The sequence below is a fragment of the Cnephaeus nilssonii genome, assembly GCF_951640355.1.
Source record: "Cnephaeus nilssonii genome assembly, chromosome: 9".
Lineage (NCBI taxonomy): Eukaryota > Metazoa > Chordata > Mammalia > Chiroptera > Vespertilionidae > Cnephaeus > Cnephaeus nilssonii.
The window spans coordinates 11,126,819-11,150,767 of record NC_137080.1 but is presented as its reverse complement, the minus strand read 5'-3'; the positions used below and the strand labels follow the sequence as shown (position 1 = coordinate 11,150,767).

The 23,949-nt window shown below is 39.0% G+C and overlaps 2 protein-coding genes across 2 annotated transcripts in view; one reads left to right on the top strand and one right to left on the bottom strand.

The window, feature by feature from the left end:
- The window catches only part of CALHM4 (calcium homeostasis modulator family member 4), a 92,526-nt gene extending 89,840 nt beyond the window's left edge, over window positions 1-2,686 (bottom strand). The window contains exon 1 of the mRNA XM_079780829.1: window positions 1,442-2,686. Within this exon, the coding sequence (XP_079636955.1) occupies window positions 1,442-2,002 (561 nt within the window). The 5' untranslated portion in view covers window positions 2,003-2,686. The remainder of the gene's footprint in view (window positions 1-1,441) is intronic.
- A 4,533-nt stretch (window positions 2,687-7,219) lies between these two features.
- TRAPPC3L (trafficking protein particle complex subunit 3L) overlaps window positions 7,220-23,949 on the top strand; it is a gene marked incomplete at its 5' end in the record, with an annotated part of 36,251 nt that continues 19,521 nt past the window's right edge. Inside the window, 4 exons of the mRNA XM_079781155.1 lie at window positions 7,220-7,291; window positions 8,101-8,223; window positions 11,581-11,678; window positions 15,424-15,523. Of these exons, the coding sequence (XP_079637281.1) occupies window positions 7,220-7,291; window positions 8,101-8,223; window positions 11,581-11,678; window positions 15,424-15,523 (393 nt within the window). The remainder of the gene's footprint in view (window positions 7,292-8,100; window positions 8,224-11,580; window positions 11,679-15,423; window positions 15,524-23,949) is intronic.

The following is a 23,949-nucleotide window of genomic DNA, read 5'->3' as shown; positions in this document are numbered from 1 at the left end:
GCAGCTCTAGTCTGGAAGGTGAAGGTCTCTTCCACAGTTTGTTATTCACCACCAGGCCTGGGAGTACAGTGTGTACCCTAAGATAGCTACGCTCTGCGGAGGCTAAAACCTACAATGTACTCATCACAATGAAACTTAATAGAGGCCAGCATGGTGGAGGAAAGGCCATCTCAGACGCCCATTAATCCATCAGCTGCCATTTATTGAGCCCCAGCTTGACCTCCACCATGTGCTGTGCATGGTGCTTGGTTGTGAATAATTTAAGATACATTCGTTCTTTTTGCAGTCTTTAAGCCTAAAGAGAGAGACAAAAGAACAATCCAAGAAATATGGTAAAATGTGTCATTTTTTTGATACGTGTAAGCACAGGGTTTTGGGGGAGCACAATGGAAGAGAAATGAACTTGTTTCAAGGAGAGGAGTATCAGGAAATACCTCTCAGAGGAGGTGATGCTCACACTTAACTCATTAAAGAGGAGTTCAACAGATGCAAGAAGTCGAGGAGAGTTCCAATAAGGGAATAAGACAGGAAAACAAGAGCAGAAAGAGTTGGGGAAGCCTCCCAAGTGTGGATTCACAGGGCTCTAGGAGACAGGTGGGAAGTGGTTCGGGCCTTCCCCCCACTCCCTCATCCCCTTCTCACACAAACCTGTCTAAGGACGCTCAATTTAAGACCATCATTGTTGTTTATTTTTAACTATATTTAAGCTTCCTGTCATTTTAGATATTTTAATTTATAAGAATTCATATTTAAGAATATATATGGCCGAAACCGGTTTGGCTCAGAGGATGGAGTGTCGGCCTACGGACTGAAGGGTCCCAGGTTCGATTCCATTCAAGGGCATGTACCTTAGTTTCGGGCACATCCCCAGTAGGGGGTGTGCAAGAGGCAGCTGATCAATGTTTCTCTCTCATCGATGTTTCTAACTCTCTATCCCTCTCTCTTCCTCTCTGTAAAAAATCAATAAAATATATTTTAAAAAAAGAATATATATGTAGCAAGATAAAATGTAGTCATATGGTAATAATAATTTTAATAACAATATCTAAAATTCATTGTTTTTACAGATAGAGATTCTGGACACAGTACTGAGCGCTTTAGATATATTAGCTGACCTATTCCTCACACTGACCCTATGCAGTTGATCCCATTAATATCCCCCATTTTACATCTGAGAAAAGTGAAGCACGGATAAAGTTACCTAACTTGCTTAAGGTTTTACAGGTTACTAAACAGCAAAGCAAGACTTAACCCCAGGTCTGTGATTCCAAAGCCCAATATCCTAACTGTATTTAAATAGCTGCTCAGCAGAAATCACTTTGATGACTGACACCTAGTTTGTGTTCTATAAACAGACAATATGAGAAGCAGCAGGATGCGAAATGTTTCCCACGATAGTTAATATAGGAGAGGATAACAGAAAAAAAAATCAAGAACTTACTTGTGACTGGTATCTGTGCAGAAGAGCTACTTCATCTCTTACCAGGGCCATGTCAGATGGAGCTGATTTGCAGCATGGAAACCCAGCTAAGATCTCTTCCCGTTCGCTGGCACTGATGTTGTCAAACGCCGGGTAAGGGTCCACAGTTACAAATTCACTCGCTGCACATTCGTAGTAGGTGCCTGTCATCAGGGTGGACACCAGCCACGTCAATGGAGCGACGAGTGCCCTGCCGGTGATGCCGAAGAACCGGAGGCAAGCCAGCTTGCGCTCCAGGAGGCCGACCCTCCGGTGTGGAGGGGCACAGTGGCAGCAGTAGTCCCTCGAAATTGTCCACATCTGGCTTCTCAGAGCGTAGCCCGCAGCCAGCAGGATCAAGGCAGGCATGACTAGGAAAGCAGAACCGTAGTAGAAGTTTTTCCCGACCTGACACGGACATCTGAACGTGTAAGCGGAGAAGAGCTGCTGCCCGCCGAGAGTCAAAGCAGCAATTAAAGAATTGATCCATGTCCCACTTCTCTGCAGAGAAGACATGATGCTGTTGAGAGTTGGGCCCGTCATCGGGAAGCTCTTCCACAGATCAGCTCGGAGCCCTTTCTGATCATTAGACTCCTCGAGCTACAACCATTTTATGGGGTCTTACTGGTTGAACTGGTTGTGTCAGTCATGTTGAAAGGATCCTAGCATCTTTCCTTGTACACCTTGGGAGTCCTAACCTAATAAATGCACTTCATTCAGATTACAGCTGGGAGAAATTGAAAGAGGTTTCCTCTGGTATGAGAGAAGGACTAACTTCTTTAGTGTATCTTCCCACTGAAGAGAGGACGGCTTGCTTACAAAGCAAACTGCTGCCATCATTCCATGTGCTGACACAAAATGCTCATAGAGCAGGGGAAGCAAAACAGAGAACGTTCTTACCTTTCTACTAGTTCAGGGATATGGCATAAAAAATTATGGAAATTATAAAAAACCTAAAGTGATCCAAAATTCACGGCTGTCTGGAATGTCCGTAACCCAAGAGTTCTGCCAGAAGATTCCAAAAACTTTCCCAAAAAGAGCAGAACAAGGTTTGGGTACCCCTAAAGCCGAATCACAACAAAAGCATTCTAACTTTGCATAAAAATCTATTTGGATTGACAGAATCTAATATAATAATGTGTTGCTTTATAAATTAAGTTGTAAATTTATTTATATAATATATTTTGTTCTATGGAAATGTAATATTTGGATATTAATAAAATCATATATAAAGAAGAAATAAAATGATCATTTTTTTAAATAACTTCTATATAAAAGGCACCTGACTAGGCTTGGTTGGGCTTATAAAAAGTGAATAAGATATAAGTTTCTGTTTTCAAAGAAACTCTCAACTGGACATGATTAAATACATAATGTGTGAATTGAAACATAATGCTGAGGAATTCATCCAAAGTGCAATACAAAAAGACAAATAACATATTTTTTTAAAAAAACCAATGAAAGAAAATAGAAGACAAATTAAGCAACTCCATGATCTGTTTATTTGAAGAGAAATAAATGAGAATTTTGCAGAATCAAAGAAAGTTCTCACATCAGAATGGTGTTAGATGTTTTGAATAGTGTAAAGATAAATCCACATATAGACATGCCATAGTAAAACTGCAGAATGTAGAAAATGAAGAGATATTCTTAAAAGCTAGCAGAAAGAGGAGATACATAACCTATGAAAGACTGACAATAGACTAGCAGGAGACTCTAATCAGCAACAACAGAGGCCAGAGACAATATATACAGAGTAACTTAATACCAGGTAAACTGTCATTCAAGACAGAGCGAAATAAAAGTACATAAAACTAAGACAATTTGCTGCCCACAGAACCTCAGTAAGAGGATTGTTAACATATATTTTCAGCAAGGAGAAAATGAACTCTGAGGAAAGACATGGAGTGAAAAATAACGATGAATACAAATATGATATTCTTAAGATGTTCCTTTAATTATAAGATATAGAAATAACTACTCTTTAAAAGATACAACTAAGACAACACATGGTTATAATAATATATGACTACTAAAATAGCCAAAATAAAAAATACTGACCATACCAAATGTTGGTGAGGATTGCAGAGTAACTGCAACCCTCATACACTGATGGTAGGAATGTGAAATTGGAAAACTGCAGTTTCTTTAAAAGTTAACTCTATATCCACTGTGTAACACACTCATTTATCTCCTAGGTATTTGCTCAAGAGAATGAAAGCATATGTTCACAAGAAAGCTTGTACATGAATGTCCATAGCAGTTTTACTTATAATAGCTGCAAACTGGAAATAATACAATAACAAGAATGAATTCAAAATCATTTCCTAAATAAAAAATTCAAGGGAAGGAATGCATAATGTATGACTATATAAAATTCTGAAAAGTGTAACTTCATCTGTACTGACAGAAAATAGACCAGCGCTTGCCTAGGTAATGGGGGAGGAGAAATGGGAAGAGAGATTACCAAGAGGCATGAGAAAGCTTGGGGGCATTGTATCAATTTGTACCAGCAGGATTTTAATTTATGGAGATGATTGCATGATGACACAGAGAGGCCAATATCACTGAAAAAAAGAATTTATTACTTACATTTACCCAGAGAAAGGGGCATGCCAGGCCGCCCACGGCCACATGGAGAAACACCAAGTTTGGTCAGGCGGCAGAAAGACGGAGCGGAAAGCTTAGGCCAGAGCTTTTACTGGTGTTTCCTGGGAGAGGTAAGATAGGGCAGAGAAGCCAGCCTAAGGCTGGGTAGTTCAAAGAATCCTGGCGGGCTTTGGGGCACGGGGGCTGTCACTACTTGTCTGGTACCAGGACCTGGGCTGATTCCGAGTGGGGGAAATATTGGCTTGTTGTATGACAGATAAGAAGGTGCCTCAGAGTATGGGCTCTGGATCGTACAGGAGATGTAAATGACCTTGCCAATTAGTGTGGCCCTGTAATTAATGGATGCTAAATAGTCAAAGAATCTAAGATAACACAATGAAAACAGAGTGATGGAAATGTCAATTATGTTCATTGATTTGATGACTTCACAGTTGTATACATAGGTCAAAACTCATCAAATTGCATATCAATTATATCTTAATACAGCAGTAAAATTTTAAGTAGAATTATTAAATAATAGAAATACAGTGTAAAAAAGCAGAGAAAAAAAGAGAATATTGGTAGGAAAAGAGATAATAAATAAAGGGAAAAGGATGGTAAAAAGAAAACACAAAATAATGGTAGGAATGAGACCAAACACACCAATTTCCACACGAAAAAATTAAATAACTAACAATTAATTACTGATTACTTACTCTATGGCAGGCACTATTCTAAGAACTTTATCTTATTTACCCTCCACAATCACCCTATGATAAAGTACTAGTATTGTCCTCAGCTTTTTTTACCAATGAGAAAACTGAGGTACTGTATAGAGAGATTAAGGACATTGTACAGGGTCACACAGAGATGAATAGAAGAACCAGGATAGGACCCAGGTGGTCTGGATAATGCTGTTAACCACCACACCAGAGCTGGAATAAACTTACCTGTAGAGTTCATGCTACTTACAAGCAACATATCTAAAACTAGGTCACACATAAAGCCTGAAAAATCATAAGCTCCTGGGAAGATGTATGGTAGCTGTGTTGTGGGCAGTTAGACAGACATGAGCAGAGCAAGGACCACGGGCCAGGTACAGAAGGTCATCGGGGTGGAAAAGCCCCAGCTGCAAAGGACAATTGTAGGGTAGGACCTAGCCCCCAGGGTGATTGGACCTCCTGACCTTTCCTCCCTAGAGATAACATCTAGATCCTAGTTGTAGTTCAGCTCCAGGCCCAGATAAGCAATAATACCAGCCAAGGCTGATGTCGGGACCAGCTGCATGGAATAATGTCCCCCTGCCCTGTTGCCAGCCAATCCATCAGTGGAGACCACAACCCAGAAAGGACACACCTGCTGAATATCCCATTGAGATCTCCCCCTGGGACCTCCCCTAAGATCTCCACCCTTAGAGCCCTTAGGACAGAGGAGCCAGGGTGCTCTTCCTCCCGGGAGCGCACCCAGGCCTTTCCTTCCCTTTCCCCCTCTCTGGAGGCCCCATTAGCCTCCTCACTCTCAAGCTCCAGGAGCCCTCCCTTTACCTCTAGAACTTGTTTCCTCAGCCCATTTCTTCTAGGAATTACTTCTACCTCTGTCATTCACCCAGTAAATGCTCTCTTTCAATTTGGGTCTGGACTCCGAATTCTTTCCTAGCCAGAACCCAAGTACGGAGGTTGCTGAGCCCAGGTTTGGTCTGACTTCACCGGTCTAACACCTGGTGCCATTCCCGCTGCCTACAAGAGCTGGACGTGGCTTCGCCTTGTCTGAGAGTTTGTGGATGATCTCAGATGGTGATTATATGGCGGACGGGTTAGGAGATTTTCTCTTTTAGCTTCTCCACTCAGCTGCCCATGTACCTCCCAAAGGACAGCATAGGGGAGTTGCCCAGTTCACCATTTACTTGGGTTGACTGACACTGCAGTGCAGCTATGATGAGCCTGAAGAATGCATCTTATTTTCAAACTCAGTCCAAATTCAGGCCTAAGACACTGAAAGAACTCTTAATAAAAGAGGAGAAACTTATGCATAACTTTGAAATGACTCTTGTTTCTAGCTTGCTGCCAGGACAGTCATTATAGATCATGTACATGATTGAAACAACCTCCCTGTGTTCTTCTACTTAAATGAAGATCCAAGTGAGCCTTGTGTGCCCCAGGCTACTTCTTTTTATATAAAATCCAAGTACCAAAGTTGCTGAACCCCGGTTTGGTCTGACCCCACCCCCACCAGCCCGACACCTGGTGCCATTTGCACCTGTTACAGCAACTGCATTTCACAGTCTGGAAACCAGCAAACCACTGTCCTGGAGGCCATGCCTCCCGCTGAGCTTGTGCAGACTGTGCTTTTGTCCAGTAGCCCTGGCAGGGCCTTCCTAAGCCCTGCGGTCTGGCTGCAGGGCTGGGGAAAGGTGAGACCCACCGTCAGGCGGAAGAAGAGCAGTACGTCATCATGATGTTTATTCTCATGGTGGCCCTGATGTCACCGTACCACACCTGTAGAGTTTTGTAAAATTGATTCCCGTACCATCTCTCCCCTCTCACCAAGTACATAGGACTTGTGTATGCTTTTTGCAGGGATCTCTCATGCAGAAGCCAGAATTGCCCCATACTGGGCCCATCAATGTGCTGTCACCATACCTTAGTAGCTTTTGTGAATCTACCCCTAAAGTATTTTTTGTAACGTAGTTACAGTGTGTGCAGAAAAAAAAAGTTTTTAAAATTTGGAATCAGCAAATTTAGCCTAAATCACTCTTTGTTGCCTACTACTGAGCTAACATGGAAAAAATGTTCTACCCTCTCTGACTAGATGCCTATCCTATAACATGGTATTGATTACCATGCCGACTACTTCTCAGACTGTAGTTGAATGAAAATGAGATAAAGAAAATTAAAACCATGTTGTAAACGGTAAAGTTTCTATAAATAAAGGTGCTATTAAACTGCTACTGAAAAGCCCCCCACACCCTACGACCCAGCAAAACGGATTTTCCTGAGAATGGGGTCGTAGAACAAAGGCATTAATGGAAATACCTTACATATTGTAGAATCCCATTCAATATGTTCAACTTCAAGAATAATCTTTAGTAATTATTGTTTATATAGTGCATTGTAATGTGCTTTATAGTGTACATTATCTCTTTGATACTCACAATTATTCTATGAGGTGGGCATGATTACTGCCATTCGCAGATGTACAAACAGCCAGAGAGCAATAAAGTGGCTTGCCCGAGTCACAGAGCCAGTAAGTGGTAGAGCTGCAGCTTAGCCTGAGCCTCCCAAACCTTCCCAGGCTCTTTCAACTATGCCATGCTCGTCTTCAAAGTCGTCAGTAGTCTGTCACTTTACAGCAAGAATTTTCCAGAACACGTAGGGCTAATTGACTCGAGCTGTATGAAGTAAGAGACTACTTTCTTAAATGGAGTTGTATGCTTTTATTTCTGGAAACGTTTTGATCCTCCACACTCTGCAGTTGCCAAGATGAGAGGGATTCTTGTTTCAACTTTAACTATACTTGTGCATAAATAAAGGGAGCTTTCAATAGCCAGCATCTCGGGGACTATCGAAAGAAAGCTAAGGGCTTGCTTTCTCTGCCAGGATCATCATCCATTATTAAAGTGTAGAACACCCATTTTGAGCAACAGTTTTATAAGAGAATATCAGCACCCAACATTCGATCTCTCCTTCAAATTGCTAGTTATGGGTAAAAAGTTACCAGGTATATTTAAATTTTCTAATCACACAAGATGGGGACTCTGATACCCATTATTTGGGGGATAATGTGATAACCCATTAGAGTTGGTTAGGTCTGAACCCAGGATTTAGTGCCTATAGATTGCTGATCCTGTCTTGAGTTCACACAACAATCAATACAAAGACTGAATAATGCTAACATTTAGATCTATCTTGGATTGCGAGGGTTTCTGTTTGTGATTTTAAAACAATGCCTTGGCATGAGAGCAAAACACCACTCTCCTACTCCCTTGGGCTGAAGAATTTTCAGTAGATGGTGCTTCTGGTCTGACTTCCTACTCTCAGCTTTCATGCCTCTAGATTACGACTCGCCCTCACGAGTGGAGCCGTCCTTACTTGATGGCTGGGAAAGTAGGCGGCTACAGCACAGTCCTGTTTATGACTGTCCTCTTCAGTTCAGCAAGGAGCAAAAGCAGTGGAGTCGCAAGTAGCACTTGTGACTCAAAGCAAGGGGCGGCTTGCAAACACAAAACAAAGCCAAAGGAAAGAAACCGAAGATCCCATTCTTCATCCATCAGGCACTATGTCTCGCCCTGCACCCAGAAAACCAGAATACCACAAAATAGTAAGATCTTTTTATAAACATGTTCTCAAAGATATTTTATACTAGTTCAGAGAAAACGTTTTAAGTGACTTCTGATTTATTTTGAAAGGCGATGCTACAAGTAGAGATTTGCAGTGGAGAAAGGGAGTGTTTAGTGGAGTGAATCGTAAATGACACCTCTGGGAATAGTTACAACAATCTCTTACATACCGTAACAGAATAATCGGTTCTTATATATTCCAGGGTCTTCTTTTCTGACTGGTGAGATCTACAAAAGTGTCAAATTTTTCTTGTCTCTGACAGAAAATGTGAAAAGATTAAGCAATTTTTTTGTATTTCATACTTGTAATTTGTTGTATTTTGTACCTCAGGAGATAGGAAATTAAATGCATAGAAAATAGTTGATTATATATTGAATTAAATAGGAGTAGAGCATCAAAACACTCGGGATTAAAAGATTGCTTTTAAACATAGATTTCCTAGTTAGATGTAAGGGGTTATTGTTGTAATTTGGTACGTGTTATTATCTTTGCTACATATTCCCAGTTGAGAGTTATTTTTACAAGACCAGTGCTCTAACCCCTGGAGAGTTATTTTTAAAACTCAATTATTTGCAGATTAGATTTAGATATTTTTCTTTAATCCTCTCTTATAGTTTTAGGCATTCACAAGTTATATATGTGAAAGCTCATCATTAAGTTTAAAGCTCTGTTATTTATTTCAAGAGACTTACAGGCATTACTTAAAATTAAGTAATTTCATCCATGGGTACTTAAAATTGTATGACTAACCCAGGCACAGCCCAGTTTGAAATGTCTACAGATAACCCCTCTGGCATTCCAGGATCTTGATTTATTTTTATTGGGGCTCTCAATTGCTAAAAAATATTGTACATCATTCATATTGTACCTACATCATATGATAAAAACTCATATTTATCCTGATATCTCCAAAACCTCCTGAAATAGTTAATGGTATTATATTTTCCATATATGAAAAACTATTATTTTTAAAGTTAAGTTATATTGACCTTCTTTGTGATAAGTTGTATGGATTTGAGACTCAACTGGATATATAGTTCAAGATACAGCCTTTGGCCATGAAGCAGAATGGAGAAAACTGGCCTTTATTGAACTTAAAACACAGCTGGAAGTAAAATACAGTTTGTACTCACCCATCATAATGAGAGAGAGATAGACAGAGAGATAGAAAAGAAAAAGAAAATGCCATTATTTCAGCTTGGCCTTTATAAATGGACACAATGCTGAGGATATAGTATGTAGGTAAGGGTATACTTTTATATCCTTTTCAAATTCTTTTTTTTTTTTTTTTTGCTAGTGATAATAACTATATTTTCACCCCCTTTCCCTTCCCCTTTGCTTATTTTTATGATGTAATATTGGCACATAGCAGTAATTTATTTTCTGCTGTGGTTCCTTATATACTAAGCAGAAATGTACTAATATAGGCATTTCTTGTGACTTATGATTAGGTTCTTGAAAATTTTAAATAAGAACAAAATTCAGATTGAGTACATGATGACCCTTCCATGATTTGTTTAACAATATTTTTGTTCAAATCTCTTGCTTTACATCTTTTCTTTCCTGGTAGAAATATTAAAGTATTTATTATTTTCTTATACCCAAATTATATATATATATTATTGTCCTTAATGTATATAATATATTTCTACATATATTTGACATTTTTATTTATATTTTTAACATAAATTATGTCCATATGTGCTGTATAATATTTAGATTCTATCCATTTAAAATTATTTAGTGATAATAAATATTCTACTTGACTAAGAACATTGTCATGATATAAACCAGTACATAAGGGAGTAGGCACTGGTGGTATTGGGCCAATTTCGGAAGTATTTGGATCAAAATTATGTAATATTTTATAGAATCCCCTTTGTTAAATAAACAATTTTATTGGTTTGTTGAGACATTTCTGTCCATGATTAAAAGAAGAAATTAAATACATATTATCAGGCTGAAACCGGTTTGGCTCAGTGGATAGAGCGTCGGCCTGCGGACTCAAGGGTCCCAGGTTCGATTCCGGTCAAGGGCATATACCTTGGTTGCGGGCACATCCCCGGTAGGGGGTGTGCAAGAGGCAGCTGATCGATGTTTCTCTCTCATCATGTTTCTAACTCTCTATCCCTCTCTCTTCCTCTCTGTAAAAAATCAATAAAATATATTTTTTAAAAATACATATTATCAGGCCTTATTTTCCCTGCAGGTTAGGCTATCTATCCAAGACACCTGGGCCTAGAAGTAAGGACATCTCTTCTAACCTGGAATCCACATTTGACCTTTCATGAAAACACATAATTATGCACAAGATAAGATTATTTTCAACAGTAATCCCTAGTACCTCTACCTTCCACCCACCTCTACTCGAAACATGCCTTCTTTGGTGCACCTCAGCGATAATTGCTGTGTGTGGAAGGGGGACCTACAGTCTCAGGCTTGAAGCTAGTTGGCAAATCACTCATTCCTCCTGAGGCCCCCTTCCCTCCTCTGTAGGACTGAGAGCACTGGAATAAATTATCTCTAATATTCCCTTTTCATTCTTAGATGGTATTCATGGTAGATGCAAAACAGAGACTTTCTAAAATGGATTGATTGTGCTTTATGTTGTTTCCCGCATTTTCAACCTATCTATGCGAAACCAAACCTAAATTATCCGCAGTTTCAGTTTTAATTTTTAATTCACTCTGAATATAAGGCATATTTTGGAGGTCTATAAGGAAAGTACAAGTTCTCTCTTTTTTTTTCTTCTTCTTCTTCTAAGTATAAAGAACAAAGCCATAAATTTCCTGCTGCAGTTGGATTCTTCCTGATGGTCTTCCTGGCAGGTCTGGAACCCATTAGGGAGTCTGCAGACTCATGAGAAGTCTCACCCAGTTATTCCTCCAACCGAAAACATGGACAACACCTACAACAGGAATTTATATTAGCAATTAGTATTTCTTCAGAAACTTTCTCCATGAAAATAATATTGCAAGTTATACAATACAAACAAATGCAGAGAAAGATTTCTTACGTTAAGAAATTAATTTTATTTCATAGCTCCCCCTCCCCCTGCCGCCCCGAGCAATGTATGCCAATATGGGTAGAACGAAGGGTGGAAAAGTGAACAGATGATCTGGAAGTCCAACTAAAAGCAAGAGCAATATATTATTTGTAACTGCCTATAACGTGAAACTACCCATTTTCCTCCAGAACAAGGATCTCTTTGTCCTAACCTATGGAGCTCTGGTTGCCCAACTGTGCAAGGATTATGAAAAAGATGAAGATGTGAATACATATTTAGATAAAATGTAAGTAGACGTCTTTCATTCTTGTGGAATGTGCATTGCTTCTTAGCATCCTCCGCATTTTCCCCACCCTGACTTCTCTTGCTCCATTCCACGGGCTCATCTTCTATTTCAATAAATGACATCTTAAGGCTGGACATCATTTCTACCAGCTGCCGTTTGGGTTGTCATAAAGTAGAAGTAATGGGAAGGGACTTTTTCCCCATGTAGATCAGGCATGGAATTGTTTTCTTTTTAGTTGGAAATCATTTCTTTGCTAGTCATTTATAAGTAAAGGAGGTGGTAAAACACCTTTTTTTTTTTTTTAACATGATGGATCATCAAATTTGATTTTTTTCAGAAAGCTTTTGTTCTAACATAACTCCTTCTACTATATGTATGTGCTTACATAAGCATAGACCACCTGTGGAAGGATATGCAAAAAGCTGCTAATGGACCCTTGCAGGTGGCTCCATTGGTTGGAGCATTGTGGGGTACAAGTTTGATCCTCAGTTGGGTCGCATGTTTCTCTCTCTCTCTCTCTCCTCTCTCTCCCCTCCCCCTTCCCTTCCACTCTGAAAAATCAATGGGGAAAATATCCTCAAATGAGGATTAAAAAACAAAAAATACATATATATGTCCTATAATAAAACCCTAATATGCAAATCGACCAAAAGGCAGAACAACCGGTCACTATGATGTGCACAGACCACTAGGAGGCAGATGCTCAACACAGGAGCTGCCCTCCGGTGGTCAGTGCACTCCCACAGGGGAGCGCTGCTCAGCCAGAAGCTGGGCTCACAGGAGGTGGTGGCAGGAGCCTCTCCCACCTCCGCAGAAGCACTAAGAACTCCTCAGGGGATGTCTGCCTAAGCCAGCAGGCGACATCCTCCAAGGGGTCTGCAAAAGGGTCCAGGCCAGGCTGAGGGACCACCCCCCGCCCCCCAGTGCATGCATTTCATGCACTGAGCCTTTAGTATATATACTAGTGGAACCCACTTCTTCCATTTTAAATAAAGCTCATTATTCTTATCTTTATTAATGGAGATTCCTTTTGCACAAATTAAGCCCTTAAATTTCTCAGAATAATTATATGAACATTATGTTATTGCTCAATAATAAAATATCTGTCGGCCATGGCGGGGTAACTCATTTGGAGTGTTGTCCCCATAGGCCAAGGTTTCAGGGCACATGCAAGAAACAAATGAATGTATGAATAAGTGAAATAGCAAATCAGTGTTTCTCTCTCTCTCCCTTCTTTTCTCTTTCTAAAGTTGATAAATAAAAATAATAAAATATCTGTCAACATTTTTAAACTTCTTAATTATGGATTCTGAAAAGGGTCCTAACAGGACAATGACTGAAAAATCTGTAGAAGATTTAATTAGACAGGTTGAATGGGAAATTTAGCTAGTTGAGTTGAGCATTTTAGAGCTTTTAAAAAGGGTTCACTGTATTTTCAGGTGGAATACAGGGGAAAAAAAACCCATAAAATAAATATTAAAGATTTTTTTCTCTCAAAACTTTGGTTTTGGTTTTTCTCCCATTTTTATGTGCTTATTATTTTTTTTTTCTATTAGAAAGTTCCTTTTCATTGTCCTGTATTTATTTTGATCCATGTACTTCTTTTTTTCATTTCTTCTTAATTAGTCAGGAGCACTTCCTCAGCTAAACTGTCAGTAAGAGTGGGAGCTGCGTAAGCTATTTTACACTCGGGTCACACTGAAACAGGCCGTATAGCGTGTCCAGAAGTTATGCCATTTTATTTAGCTTATGTTAGATTTGCATTGTTGTGGGGAACATAGGTAGAAAATATAGAAATTCACTTATTTGACTAAAAAAAAATATCTGGTTAGCTACTACTTGCGTGCACTTTTTAACAAATATGAATGGAATGTTAGTTAAAGAATAAGTTTTGAGAGGCTGCCAAAAGGACTTGCCTTAAGAAAAACAATAATTCACATTTGGACATCTTTAATAGCTTCTGCATCTTACATTTTTAATTTGATATATAAGTAAACAAAATACCTACTTTGCAGAAGCATACCCTTGGACCAAAGCAATATATATGCATAGATACGGCACTGACCATCACGTTCTGGCGTCCCACCACTATTCCCAGTGGCCAAGCCTGTGTGTATGCATAAAAATTAGAAACACTGAAAACATTTTTAAAATCCTGGTACAACTATTTCTGTAAAGTATACATTCTGTTGTTAAAAAGTCTCTTCTGTGAGAACTTCCTGACTAGAATCACAAAACATTTTTCTTGAAAGGCAAGTAAGCTAAATTTCATATTGCCATCCACTCGGAAAAATTAATAGAATATCGCTAGATTTGGTGAATTAGTGAGCACTCTGACATCAAATCTGCCTTCCTCCTTCTTAGACCCTCTGGAGCAAATATTGCCTCCTCAAACTTCGGTGTCTTTATCCTGCTGGGTGTTCTGTTGCTCCATTCAAATCGTCTCACTGGTTTATGCACATGTTGCTGTGAAATGAAAAGACCAGTTTTGTGTCAGTGGTTTGGCAAAGGAAGTCTTGTTCTTCTTTATTTCCACCATTAAGGTCATATTTCCTCAACTACGTTGAAAGTTCGTAGGCTGATCTTGCGGAAGGTGTCTGCTAGCCATCTTAGCCACATACTCAGATCACATCTCAATAAAATGCTTTCACAATTGTACTGCAAGTACGACTCAAGCTATTCGTTGTGAGGTAGAGCTAATACAAATACTTTCTCCCAAGTCCCACAGATCCAGTTTCTCTGAAATGAAAAATGAATTTTCTGAACTTGGCTCTTTTTTTCTCTTCACGAAAACTCTGAGTTCTAACTGTTGACATCTACACTAGCAACAAAAGTTGATTTTTCTATTCCCCTCGTCCCCTTCGTCTAGAGCCCACCCCAGGCATGCCTGCCCTCCTACCACAATAACTCTGAGAAGAATGAGCATCTAGGACCACACCTGTAGCAGACAACAAGTTAGCTGACTCTCATTCTCAATAGCTAATGATGAGAAAGTTAATTGCTAATGAGAAACATTAGGCCGCAAACGCCAACCAACCTTATTTAGGCCGCAAACACCATTAGGCCGCAAACACCAAGCCAAGTTTGGACCAGCCCTGACTCCTCAAATTCCTTTGCTGGTAGATTAGTTAATATTCCCTGGATGTGTTGTTCTTTCTATCTTTCTTTCTTTCTTTCTTTCTTTCTTTCTTTCTTTCTTTCTTTCTTTCTTTCTTTCTTTCTTTCTTTCTTTCTTTCTTTCTTTCTCTCTCTCTCTCTCTCTCTCTCTCTCTCTCTCTCTCTTTTTCTTTCTTCAGAGAGAGGAGGGGGGAGAGCGAGACACAGAGAGAGGGAGGGAGGGGGGAGAGAGAGAGAGAGAGAGAGAGAGAGAGAGAGAGAGAGAGAGAAAGAGAGAGAGAGAGAGAGAGAGAGAGAGAGAGAGATTTGTTGTTCCACTTATTTATGCATTCATTGGTTGATTCTTGTATGTGCCCTGACTAGAGATGGAACGTGCAACCTAGGTGTATCCGGAGAACTCTCTAACCAACTGAGCTACCTGGCCAGGGCCTTGTTGCCTTCTGTTTCTGTGGTCTGTGGGACAAATAAGAATCCCACTGTTGAATAGCCATTTGACTTGTCACGTTAGGTTTAGTTTGTAATCCAGTTGGCAGGTGCTAACTAGATGAATCCATTCTTAAACACTGACAAACTTAGCATGAAGTACTCAAATATTATTTCCAGACCACAGTCTTTCCTTCATCCACAGGGGATATGGCATTGGAACGCGGCTGGTGGAAGACTTTTTGGCTCGATCTTGTGTGGGACGATGCCACAGTTATTCAGAAATTACCGACATAATTGCCCAGGTAAGAGCATTTTAAGCTCTGTCAATATGTTTTGAAACCCTTTGATGCGTCCTGAGTGTGGTGGTTTTCTGCTCTGATTGAAGAGGTTCCATCTGTATCCATTATTAGGTGCGAAGAGAGAGGATTCCGATCAAAAAGCATTTTATTTCAGCACAGAGATAAAGCTATTGTGAACACAGATAAATGCTTCCAGGCATTTAAGCATCTATCGATTTTTCCGGCCAAATGGTATGTGTCCCACACTGGGGAAAATGTTTTGAGAAGGTAAACAGAAGGGAAGTGTAATAAGGCAGCCTCATAGCACACAGGCCCAGAACCAATTTCTTTATGTAATCATCTTCAGCAGTGGAAGGAGGTAGTATTTGCCTGTGTCAGAGAACATCGTAGCCATTTCATTCCAGGACACATGTTTTCCCAAGAGAAAAAGGAAGCTTCCTATAAATGTATGTGCTTTAAGAACTTTCACAGTCCTGAGAGGCAGCTTGGAATCATCTGGGACTAGATCACGTTTCTGATATAAGATGAGAGTGGGAAATGCATCCTTAGCCAGAATTTCTTGCCTTGTTCATTTGTGAGAGATCTAGAAAGTATGCATGGATAAGAGCTATTTATGCGGTCCAGGAATGCTGCCTCCACGTTTTCACAACTGACCAATTTAGTTAGTCTCATTCTTTTCTCTCGTGACCCTTGATGGGGTCATCCATTGTCATATGGACTCTTCACATTAGTGTCAATAATAGTTCTTCATAGCGGTTTGTGATTCTAAATGCAGTTTTGCATATTTTTTGTCTTTCATCTTTACAGTATTCCTGCAAAGCAGGCAGATTAGAGTTCTTATCCCCACTTTCCAGATAAGCAAACTGAGCCTCAGAAAGAATTTGATAAACATTAAATACCAGTATATGTGAAAAATATTGTACATTAAAAAACAATCCAAATGAAACATTTTCCCATTTATTGTTATTCTTACTTTTATTATTTCATGGCTAGTGAATCATATAGTTGAAATTAAAATCTAGGCTTTCTAGTCTTAGTGTAGTGAGTTTACTACACTACTAAACACATTAAATTTTGTTCTCTCTTTCCATATTTGCAGCCCATAATTAAGGTCCTGAAGCAATAATTTGAAAAAAATGAAATACATTTTTACTAAACTAGTTCTAAGGGCAATACTACAAGAATATGAGCTATTTTGATGAAAAGTAAATATTCACAATATATAAATGTAGATGGTTGTGTCCTATTTCTGTAAAAAGTGCCATTGGAATATTGATGGGAACTATATTGAATCTATAGATCACTTTGGGTAGTATGGATATTTTAATAATATTAAGTTACCCAATCCAAGAACACAGGATGTCATTCCATTTGTTTATATCTAATTTCTTTCATCAGTGTTTTATAGTTTCCAGTAAGTAAGTCTTTTACCTCCTTAGTTAAGTTTATTCCTAGATATTTTATTCTTTTTTTGGTGCTATTATAATAAGATTCTTTCCTTAATTTCTTTTTTGAATAGTTTATTGTTAGTATGTAGAAACACAGTTCATTTTTGTTTGTTGATTTTGTATCCTGCAACTTTTCTGAAATAATTTTAGTTTTAACAGTTTCTGTGTGTGTGTGTGTGTGTGTGTGTGTGTATGTGTGTGTGTGTGTGTGTGTGTGTAGTCGTTAGGATTTTCTACATATAAGACCATATCATCTGCAAAAAGATAATTTTACATCTTTCTTTCCAATGTGGATGCTTTTTATTTCTTTTTTCTTACCTACTTGATCTGGCTAGGACTTCCAGTGCTGTGTTGAGTAGGAGTGAAGCTTGCAATTTTTCACCATTGAATATAGCAAAGGGGAAAGGATAATCTCTTTTACAAATGGTTCTGGGAAAACTGGATGTCCACACACAAAAGAATGGAATTGGACCCTTATCCTAGAGTGTACACAAAAATCAACTCAAAATGGATTCAAAACTTCCACTCTTATTGCAAGTTTCCTAATCAATGAAGAGAATATGTTGCCACCCTCACCCTTCTCTTGTGCAGAGGCGTTGTCTCCTGGTCTTTGCACTTTCCTTCAAAGGCCTGGTTTCCTCCCCCTTAATAATTTTCACTTCTCCAGCAAAATATTCTTTCACATGTGGGAATGATGTCACCCAATTCAGGAGCATTTGAACACAGATGAAGGGTCAGGTTTTACTTAGGTATTCACCACCGATGCTTTGCTTATAATTAGCTTTCATTAAAAGGTCTGGCCTTTGGCTGCATTGTCTCATCCATCCTTGTAGTCTCTGCTCAGAGGCGGTGGATGTCAGATGGTAGAGTCGGTTTTATAGAGAAGTGGGCAAGATCAGAGGAGGCTTAGTGCTGCCTGTGGAGCATAGCAGGGACAGGAGTAGAACCCGATGGTTGTGACTTGTTTGCCTGCCCTCCCAGACCACGCTCTTAGACGGAACACTAGCATTGTCCTTGTTGAGTACTTCGCATCTGCATATCGTGGCCTCCACAGAACTTGTGATCTCTGTCCTGGGTCCAGAGAAGAGAGGGAAGCAGAGAAAGAAGAAGAAACCATGTCCAGATGAGTGAAGTGAGTCATCTAAGAGCCAGTTAGTGAAAGACTACACGTAGGAACAGGTCTCCTGATCTCATGCTCTACTCTACACTCCTCTGCCTCTGGGAGAGGTCAATCATGTAACTTCATATATTACTAACACACACACACACACACACCCCGCCCCCTCTCGTTTTCCTCTTTGCCTTTTCCAAAGGGAAAGTAACTCTATCACTAAGCTTCTGACAATTTTTTTTTGGACAGGCTTTAGACCTCAAATTGCACCATCTAGTGGTATAAAAACAAATCCCATGACAGAGACCAAATTATTGATAAAAAAACAACAACCCTTCAGTCAGCCCTATATTTCATATAAAAAAGGGATGGCAGGCTAATTCTAAAGCCATATTCCTGCAACATTAAAAGGTATTTATTTTATTTTTTCAATTATAATTCACATTCAATATTATTTTCTTTTAGTTTCAGGTGTACAACATAGTGGTTAGACAATCATATACTTTACAAAGTGAGCCCCCCAATATTTCAACTACCCACTGACAAAAAGGTATTCACTTTTAAATTGTGATTTTATCATATTTAAGTCTGATTTTTGTGGTGATTGTCTCAAAATACAACAAGTTTTAAATAAGACATGTAACAAATTGTTAGCATTATAAAATGATATTTAAAAAACTAATAATACAGAGATTTTCTGAAGAAAAGTTCAAAGTAATTCCCACCTATTATCTATTTTTTCCTTACAAGAGCTTTGTGAAGTAGAGAGCATCTATCATTAGCCCGATTTTACTGATTATGTAATTGGGACTTAGATAACATCAACATAGACAGGTAAGAAAGCCAGCTTACACTTTATTTCTCTGACCTGATTCCAGTGCTTTTAAAAATATATAATTGTTCCTCTAAAATATACCTTTGATGATTTTCTCCTGTTATGGTCATTGTTTTGAGAAAAATGAAAATGTGGAGTTTGCAGTACAGTTACCTTAGCTGATTTTAGTTGTAATAATGAAATATTAGAGAGTTTAACTATAATTTAACAGGAACAAATCTCTTTCAGTTTGTTATAAGGGCAAGTAGAAAATGCAATTGTACCTCTCTCTGGTTTAAGGTCTAGAAAACACCTCCTTAGATACATAAAAATATTTTCCATGGTTTCCAAACACATTTATGATGAATTTTTATTATTAGGAGGAGCTAATTAGAGATAAACTTGGTCATTAAAATCAAAATGATCATAAAGGCTAGGCTTGACAAGAACTAGTGTAATGTTGTCTTTAAAAGTAACTCAAACCCAAGGAGCTCTGATCCTCATCAGATGCAGCGCAGTGGCGTAACCATATCCAATGCGGTAGAGATGAAAAGGGAAGAGTCCTCATCCCGCTCACCCCATCCCCTCGGTGTGACCCTGATCCTGGCTGAAACTCGGGTTCCAGATCTGTCAAATGAGGCCTCTTTCAGCGAAAGTTCTCCTGAATTTCAGGTGTTGCTTTCTCTAGCTAAAAATCTGGACACCGAACTATAATTATAAACAGCTGAGCGTCCTGGTTGTGACTTCCCAGGTCTCCTCCAAAGCATTCACACTTTCTAGTTACCAACAGTGTTAACAGCTGCTCGGCCCAGCATGGACTCTGTTCACCAAAGCTGGGAAAGCTTCTAACTGTCAGGCCAATGTCATTAGGATGGTTGTGCTGAGGGGCATGGAGGGACTTTATAATTTTTCAGTATAAACATCACATCATTGGTATTGTCACAGTAGAATGAAATTTTAAAACACAACACAAAATATATTCAAAATATAAAAATACTTTTAAAACTTGAAATTCTGATCTTTACATTAAAAAACTGGAACCCAATATGTTGTACATGTTGGAAATTCTGGAAAGCAAAAATGAGGTATTTTCCTTTTGATAGTATACATTGAAACTTTGCCTTAATTAGATGCTATAAACAATGATTTTGTGTGTGTGAGTGATATAAAATCAATGAAATAATTGAAAGGAAATGTTCATAGGAGGCAAAAAAAGGAAAAGAAAATGCCTAAAGCGGGGAAGGAAATCTAAATGGTGAATGTTGTAAGCATGAACTCTAGAGCAAGATTTAGGAATATAACCCAGAAAGGAATCTCAATGGCAGAGGGATTTTTTAAAACTAGGGAATCATTTTTATTTATAAAGTGCTCTATTTAAGATGAGAGGTGAGTCCATACAGAAGGGTTCCAGCAAATCACACTAGTCATATTTCTTTTGTCCTAAGTCTGACCTGAATGCACAAAACTGCCATGGCTGAGTTTATTCAAGTTATTCAAATGCTTTGAAGCCTAAAACTCCTAAGTCACAGAGTATTGGCAGCTCCATGCCATGGAATTGCAATCTCCGTCCAGGTTTGTACTCAGAAGCACTGATTTAACACCTCAACAGGGACATTCAAATCGGACTTGATTAGACATTTTCAGAGAGGTGTGCTTTTCTTGAAGGAGAATCAGGGAGGGCCCAGTCAGGAGACAGAAACCACACACTCATTTCAACAAGCAAAGTTTAATATAAAAAGTTATTAACTATATAGGTGATTACCTACTAAGAAAGAAAAAAATATGCCGAAGAATTTCCTAGTGCTGAGAATACCCAAAGAAAGAAAACATTTTTAAAAATATATATTTTTTATTGATCTCAGAGAGGAAGGGAGAGGGAGAGAGAGATAGAAAACATTAATGATGAGAGAGAATCATTGATGGGCTGCCTCCTGCACGCCTGCCCCCTCCAATCCCCCCACTGGGAATTGAGCCTGCAACCTGGACATGTGCCCTTATTGAAAACTGAACCAAGACCTCCTGGTTCATAGGTCGACGCTCAACCATTGAGCCATGCTGGTTGTGCAGTTTCTTTTGTATATATTTCTACTCCTCATCTAACGAAAGCAAAAGTGTTTTACAAAGAATAGAATAATACAGAGTTTTATTGAGTCATGGTAATATATACAAACTTTGTTTGATTTGATACTTCATTGTATTATCCATTAAAGTTATCTTTCATTTCTGGGAAATTTCATTTCCTCATCACGTCTGTAAGCTTTTCAAAGGGAATAATAATTCCAGGTATTCTTAGGGCTTGGCCCACTAGAACATTGTAGACATATGTTACATGTGACTGAATGGCAAACCAGAATATTGTAGACATATGTTACATATTACTGAAGTGAATTTAGAAAATGTTTGAAGATCTTACCACACATCTGTACACTGTTGCTCTTCCTATTCTTTCCAGAAGAGGGCAGTAGTCCACATTCATCTCCAAATTAAAGTCTCCTACTCTTCCCCTCCCACTTTAAGGCCCATCACTGGCAGTGCCCTTATTTCAACAGTATTTACTATTACATTGAAAATCCAAACATGTCTGGTTGCTCACAATAACAAATTCACAATAACAAGATTTGAACTGCAATGGAATTCTGGACAGGAAAATATCCAATTCTTATTAAACAATAGACAGTGAATTCATCTTGGTAATTTTATTGAAACCCTTTATTCCCCCCCCCCCCCCCACTATTTATATGATTATAGAAAATTGCAGGAGAGATGGGAGAGTCATTCTTGCTACACTGAAGTCAACTGTGATTATAAAATGCAAGCATTAAATAGGCAATCAAATTACTAGATATTGCATTTCCCTTAACCTAATAGGCATACCAGTATATCTCTTCCGGTTTATTATAAGGCTAAATAGAAAATGCAATTATACCTCTCTCTAAGATCTAAAAAGATCTTAGTTACACAAAAATATATTCGATGGTTTTCAAACACATGTATAGTAACAGTTTTATTAAGAAAAGCTAATTAGACATAAAAGTAATCATTTCCATTTATTATGGAAAATATTTGAAATGTAGCCTAAAATTCATCATGGAGCCAAATTGTGTTAGCTAGACTCCTTTAGGTTGGAGTTGTGTCAGGTCGTAGGGGTTTATTGTAAGGATGTCCTGGGGCACAATAGCTAGGCTTCGTGGGAGAACAGAAATTAGAAAATCCTTCAGTCTCCCTTGTCATCTCAGGAGCAGGCATTTGCACTTCCCCACCTACTTCACTCCTCTGGAGTTTTGGTGACTGAGCTATTCTCTGCTTACTTTGCTCTGGCAACTAATTACTAATATATTTTTTAAATAAATTTTTTTATTTTTCAATTATAGTTGACATATAGTATTATATTAGTTTCAGTGTAGAACATAGTGATTAGACATTTATATGCCTTACAAAGTGATCACCCCAATAAGTCCAGTACCACCTGACACCATAATATCACACATAGTTATTACAATATTATTGACCATATTCTTTATGCTGTACTTTACATCCCTGTGACTGTTTTTATGACTGGCAATTTATACATTTGATCCCTTCCCCTTTCTATTCTTTTTCTTTTTAAAAAATGTATATATTTTTTAAATATATATTTTATTGATTTTTTACAGAGAGGAAGGGAGAGGGAGAGAGAGTTAGAAACATCGATGAGAGAGAAACATTGATCAGCTGCCTCCTGCACACTCCCTACCGGGGATGTGCCCGCAACCAAGGTACATGCCCTTGACCGGAATCGAACCTGGGACCCTTGAGTCCACAGGCCGACGCTCTATCCACTGAGCCAAACCGGTTAGGGCTGTATCTTTATTTTTTAAAGTATTACAGATGTCCCCTTTTTTCCCCATTGACGCCCTCCACCACCCTTCCCTCCCCCTTCACCACACTACTTCCCTTTCTTCTCTCCACACCAGTCCTCCGGCCGCCTCACAGTGTCCACTTGGCATTCTTTTCTCCATGAATCTTTTGTCTTCTGTCCAGTCACCCAAACCGTGACTTCCTCTGTCTCATATTCAAAGTCCCAAACTGTCCAGTCAATCAGTAGCCCTCTGCTGCACAGAGCTTTCATGCTAGGCCACGGCCAGGTCTGTCACCAAACGATGGGGCTGATTGCCCGCGCTCTCAAATGCCCATTCCAGTCTATTAGAATGAGACATAGGACATGACCATCACAGGAAATCCCTCGGGAAGCAGGTTTGGGTACGACAAACATTCTGAAATTTTCTGAAACAGGGCAAAGGAATTGCTACAAACCTTGCTCTTTCTGTCTGAAAAATGAGTAATAGCACCTTATGAGTCTTAGGAGTCCTCTGCTCACATTATTCATCTTCCTGATGCGAGTGCTTGTTTTCCTTTGCCCCAGAGGCTAGAATTCCTGCATAGACTAGTGTAGCAGGCTCCATTTCACATACTATAAGGTGTTGAAATAAAAATAATTGTCTTTGCTATGTATTTTGCAGATAATAATCAAGTAAGGAAATCTTTTAAAACTATGTTTCCCCTAGGAAGCATTGCAGGGGAAACCACGATGTTAGTAGAAAGTATATATTTTATTTTTTAAAATCCTCACCTGGGGATATTTTTCCATTGATTTTTAGAGAGCGTGGAAGAGAGAAGGAAAGACAGAGAGAAATATCAATGTGAGAGAAACACATCAATTGGTTGCCTCCTGCACGAGCCCTGAGCAGGGCCTGGGCCAGGGAGGAGCCTGCAACTGAGATACGTGCCCTTGACCAGAATCAAACCTGGGACCCTTCAGTCTTCAAGCTGACGCTCTATCTACTGAGCCAAACCGGCTAGGGCGAAAGTAAAAATTTTAAAATACTAGCAAGAGTGGGACAGACATTTCTCAGAACAGTGAACTCACAGAGAGATGCTTTGGTAGAGGGGAGGCAAGCACATTCTAGGAAAAATGAAGCCACATGTAGTTGTACTACAATAGATTGTGTTAGGTTTTCCTTTGAATTTCTTATAAAGGAACCAACCAGAAAAATGTGCTCTGCTCCTCTAATCCTAT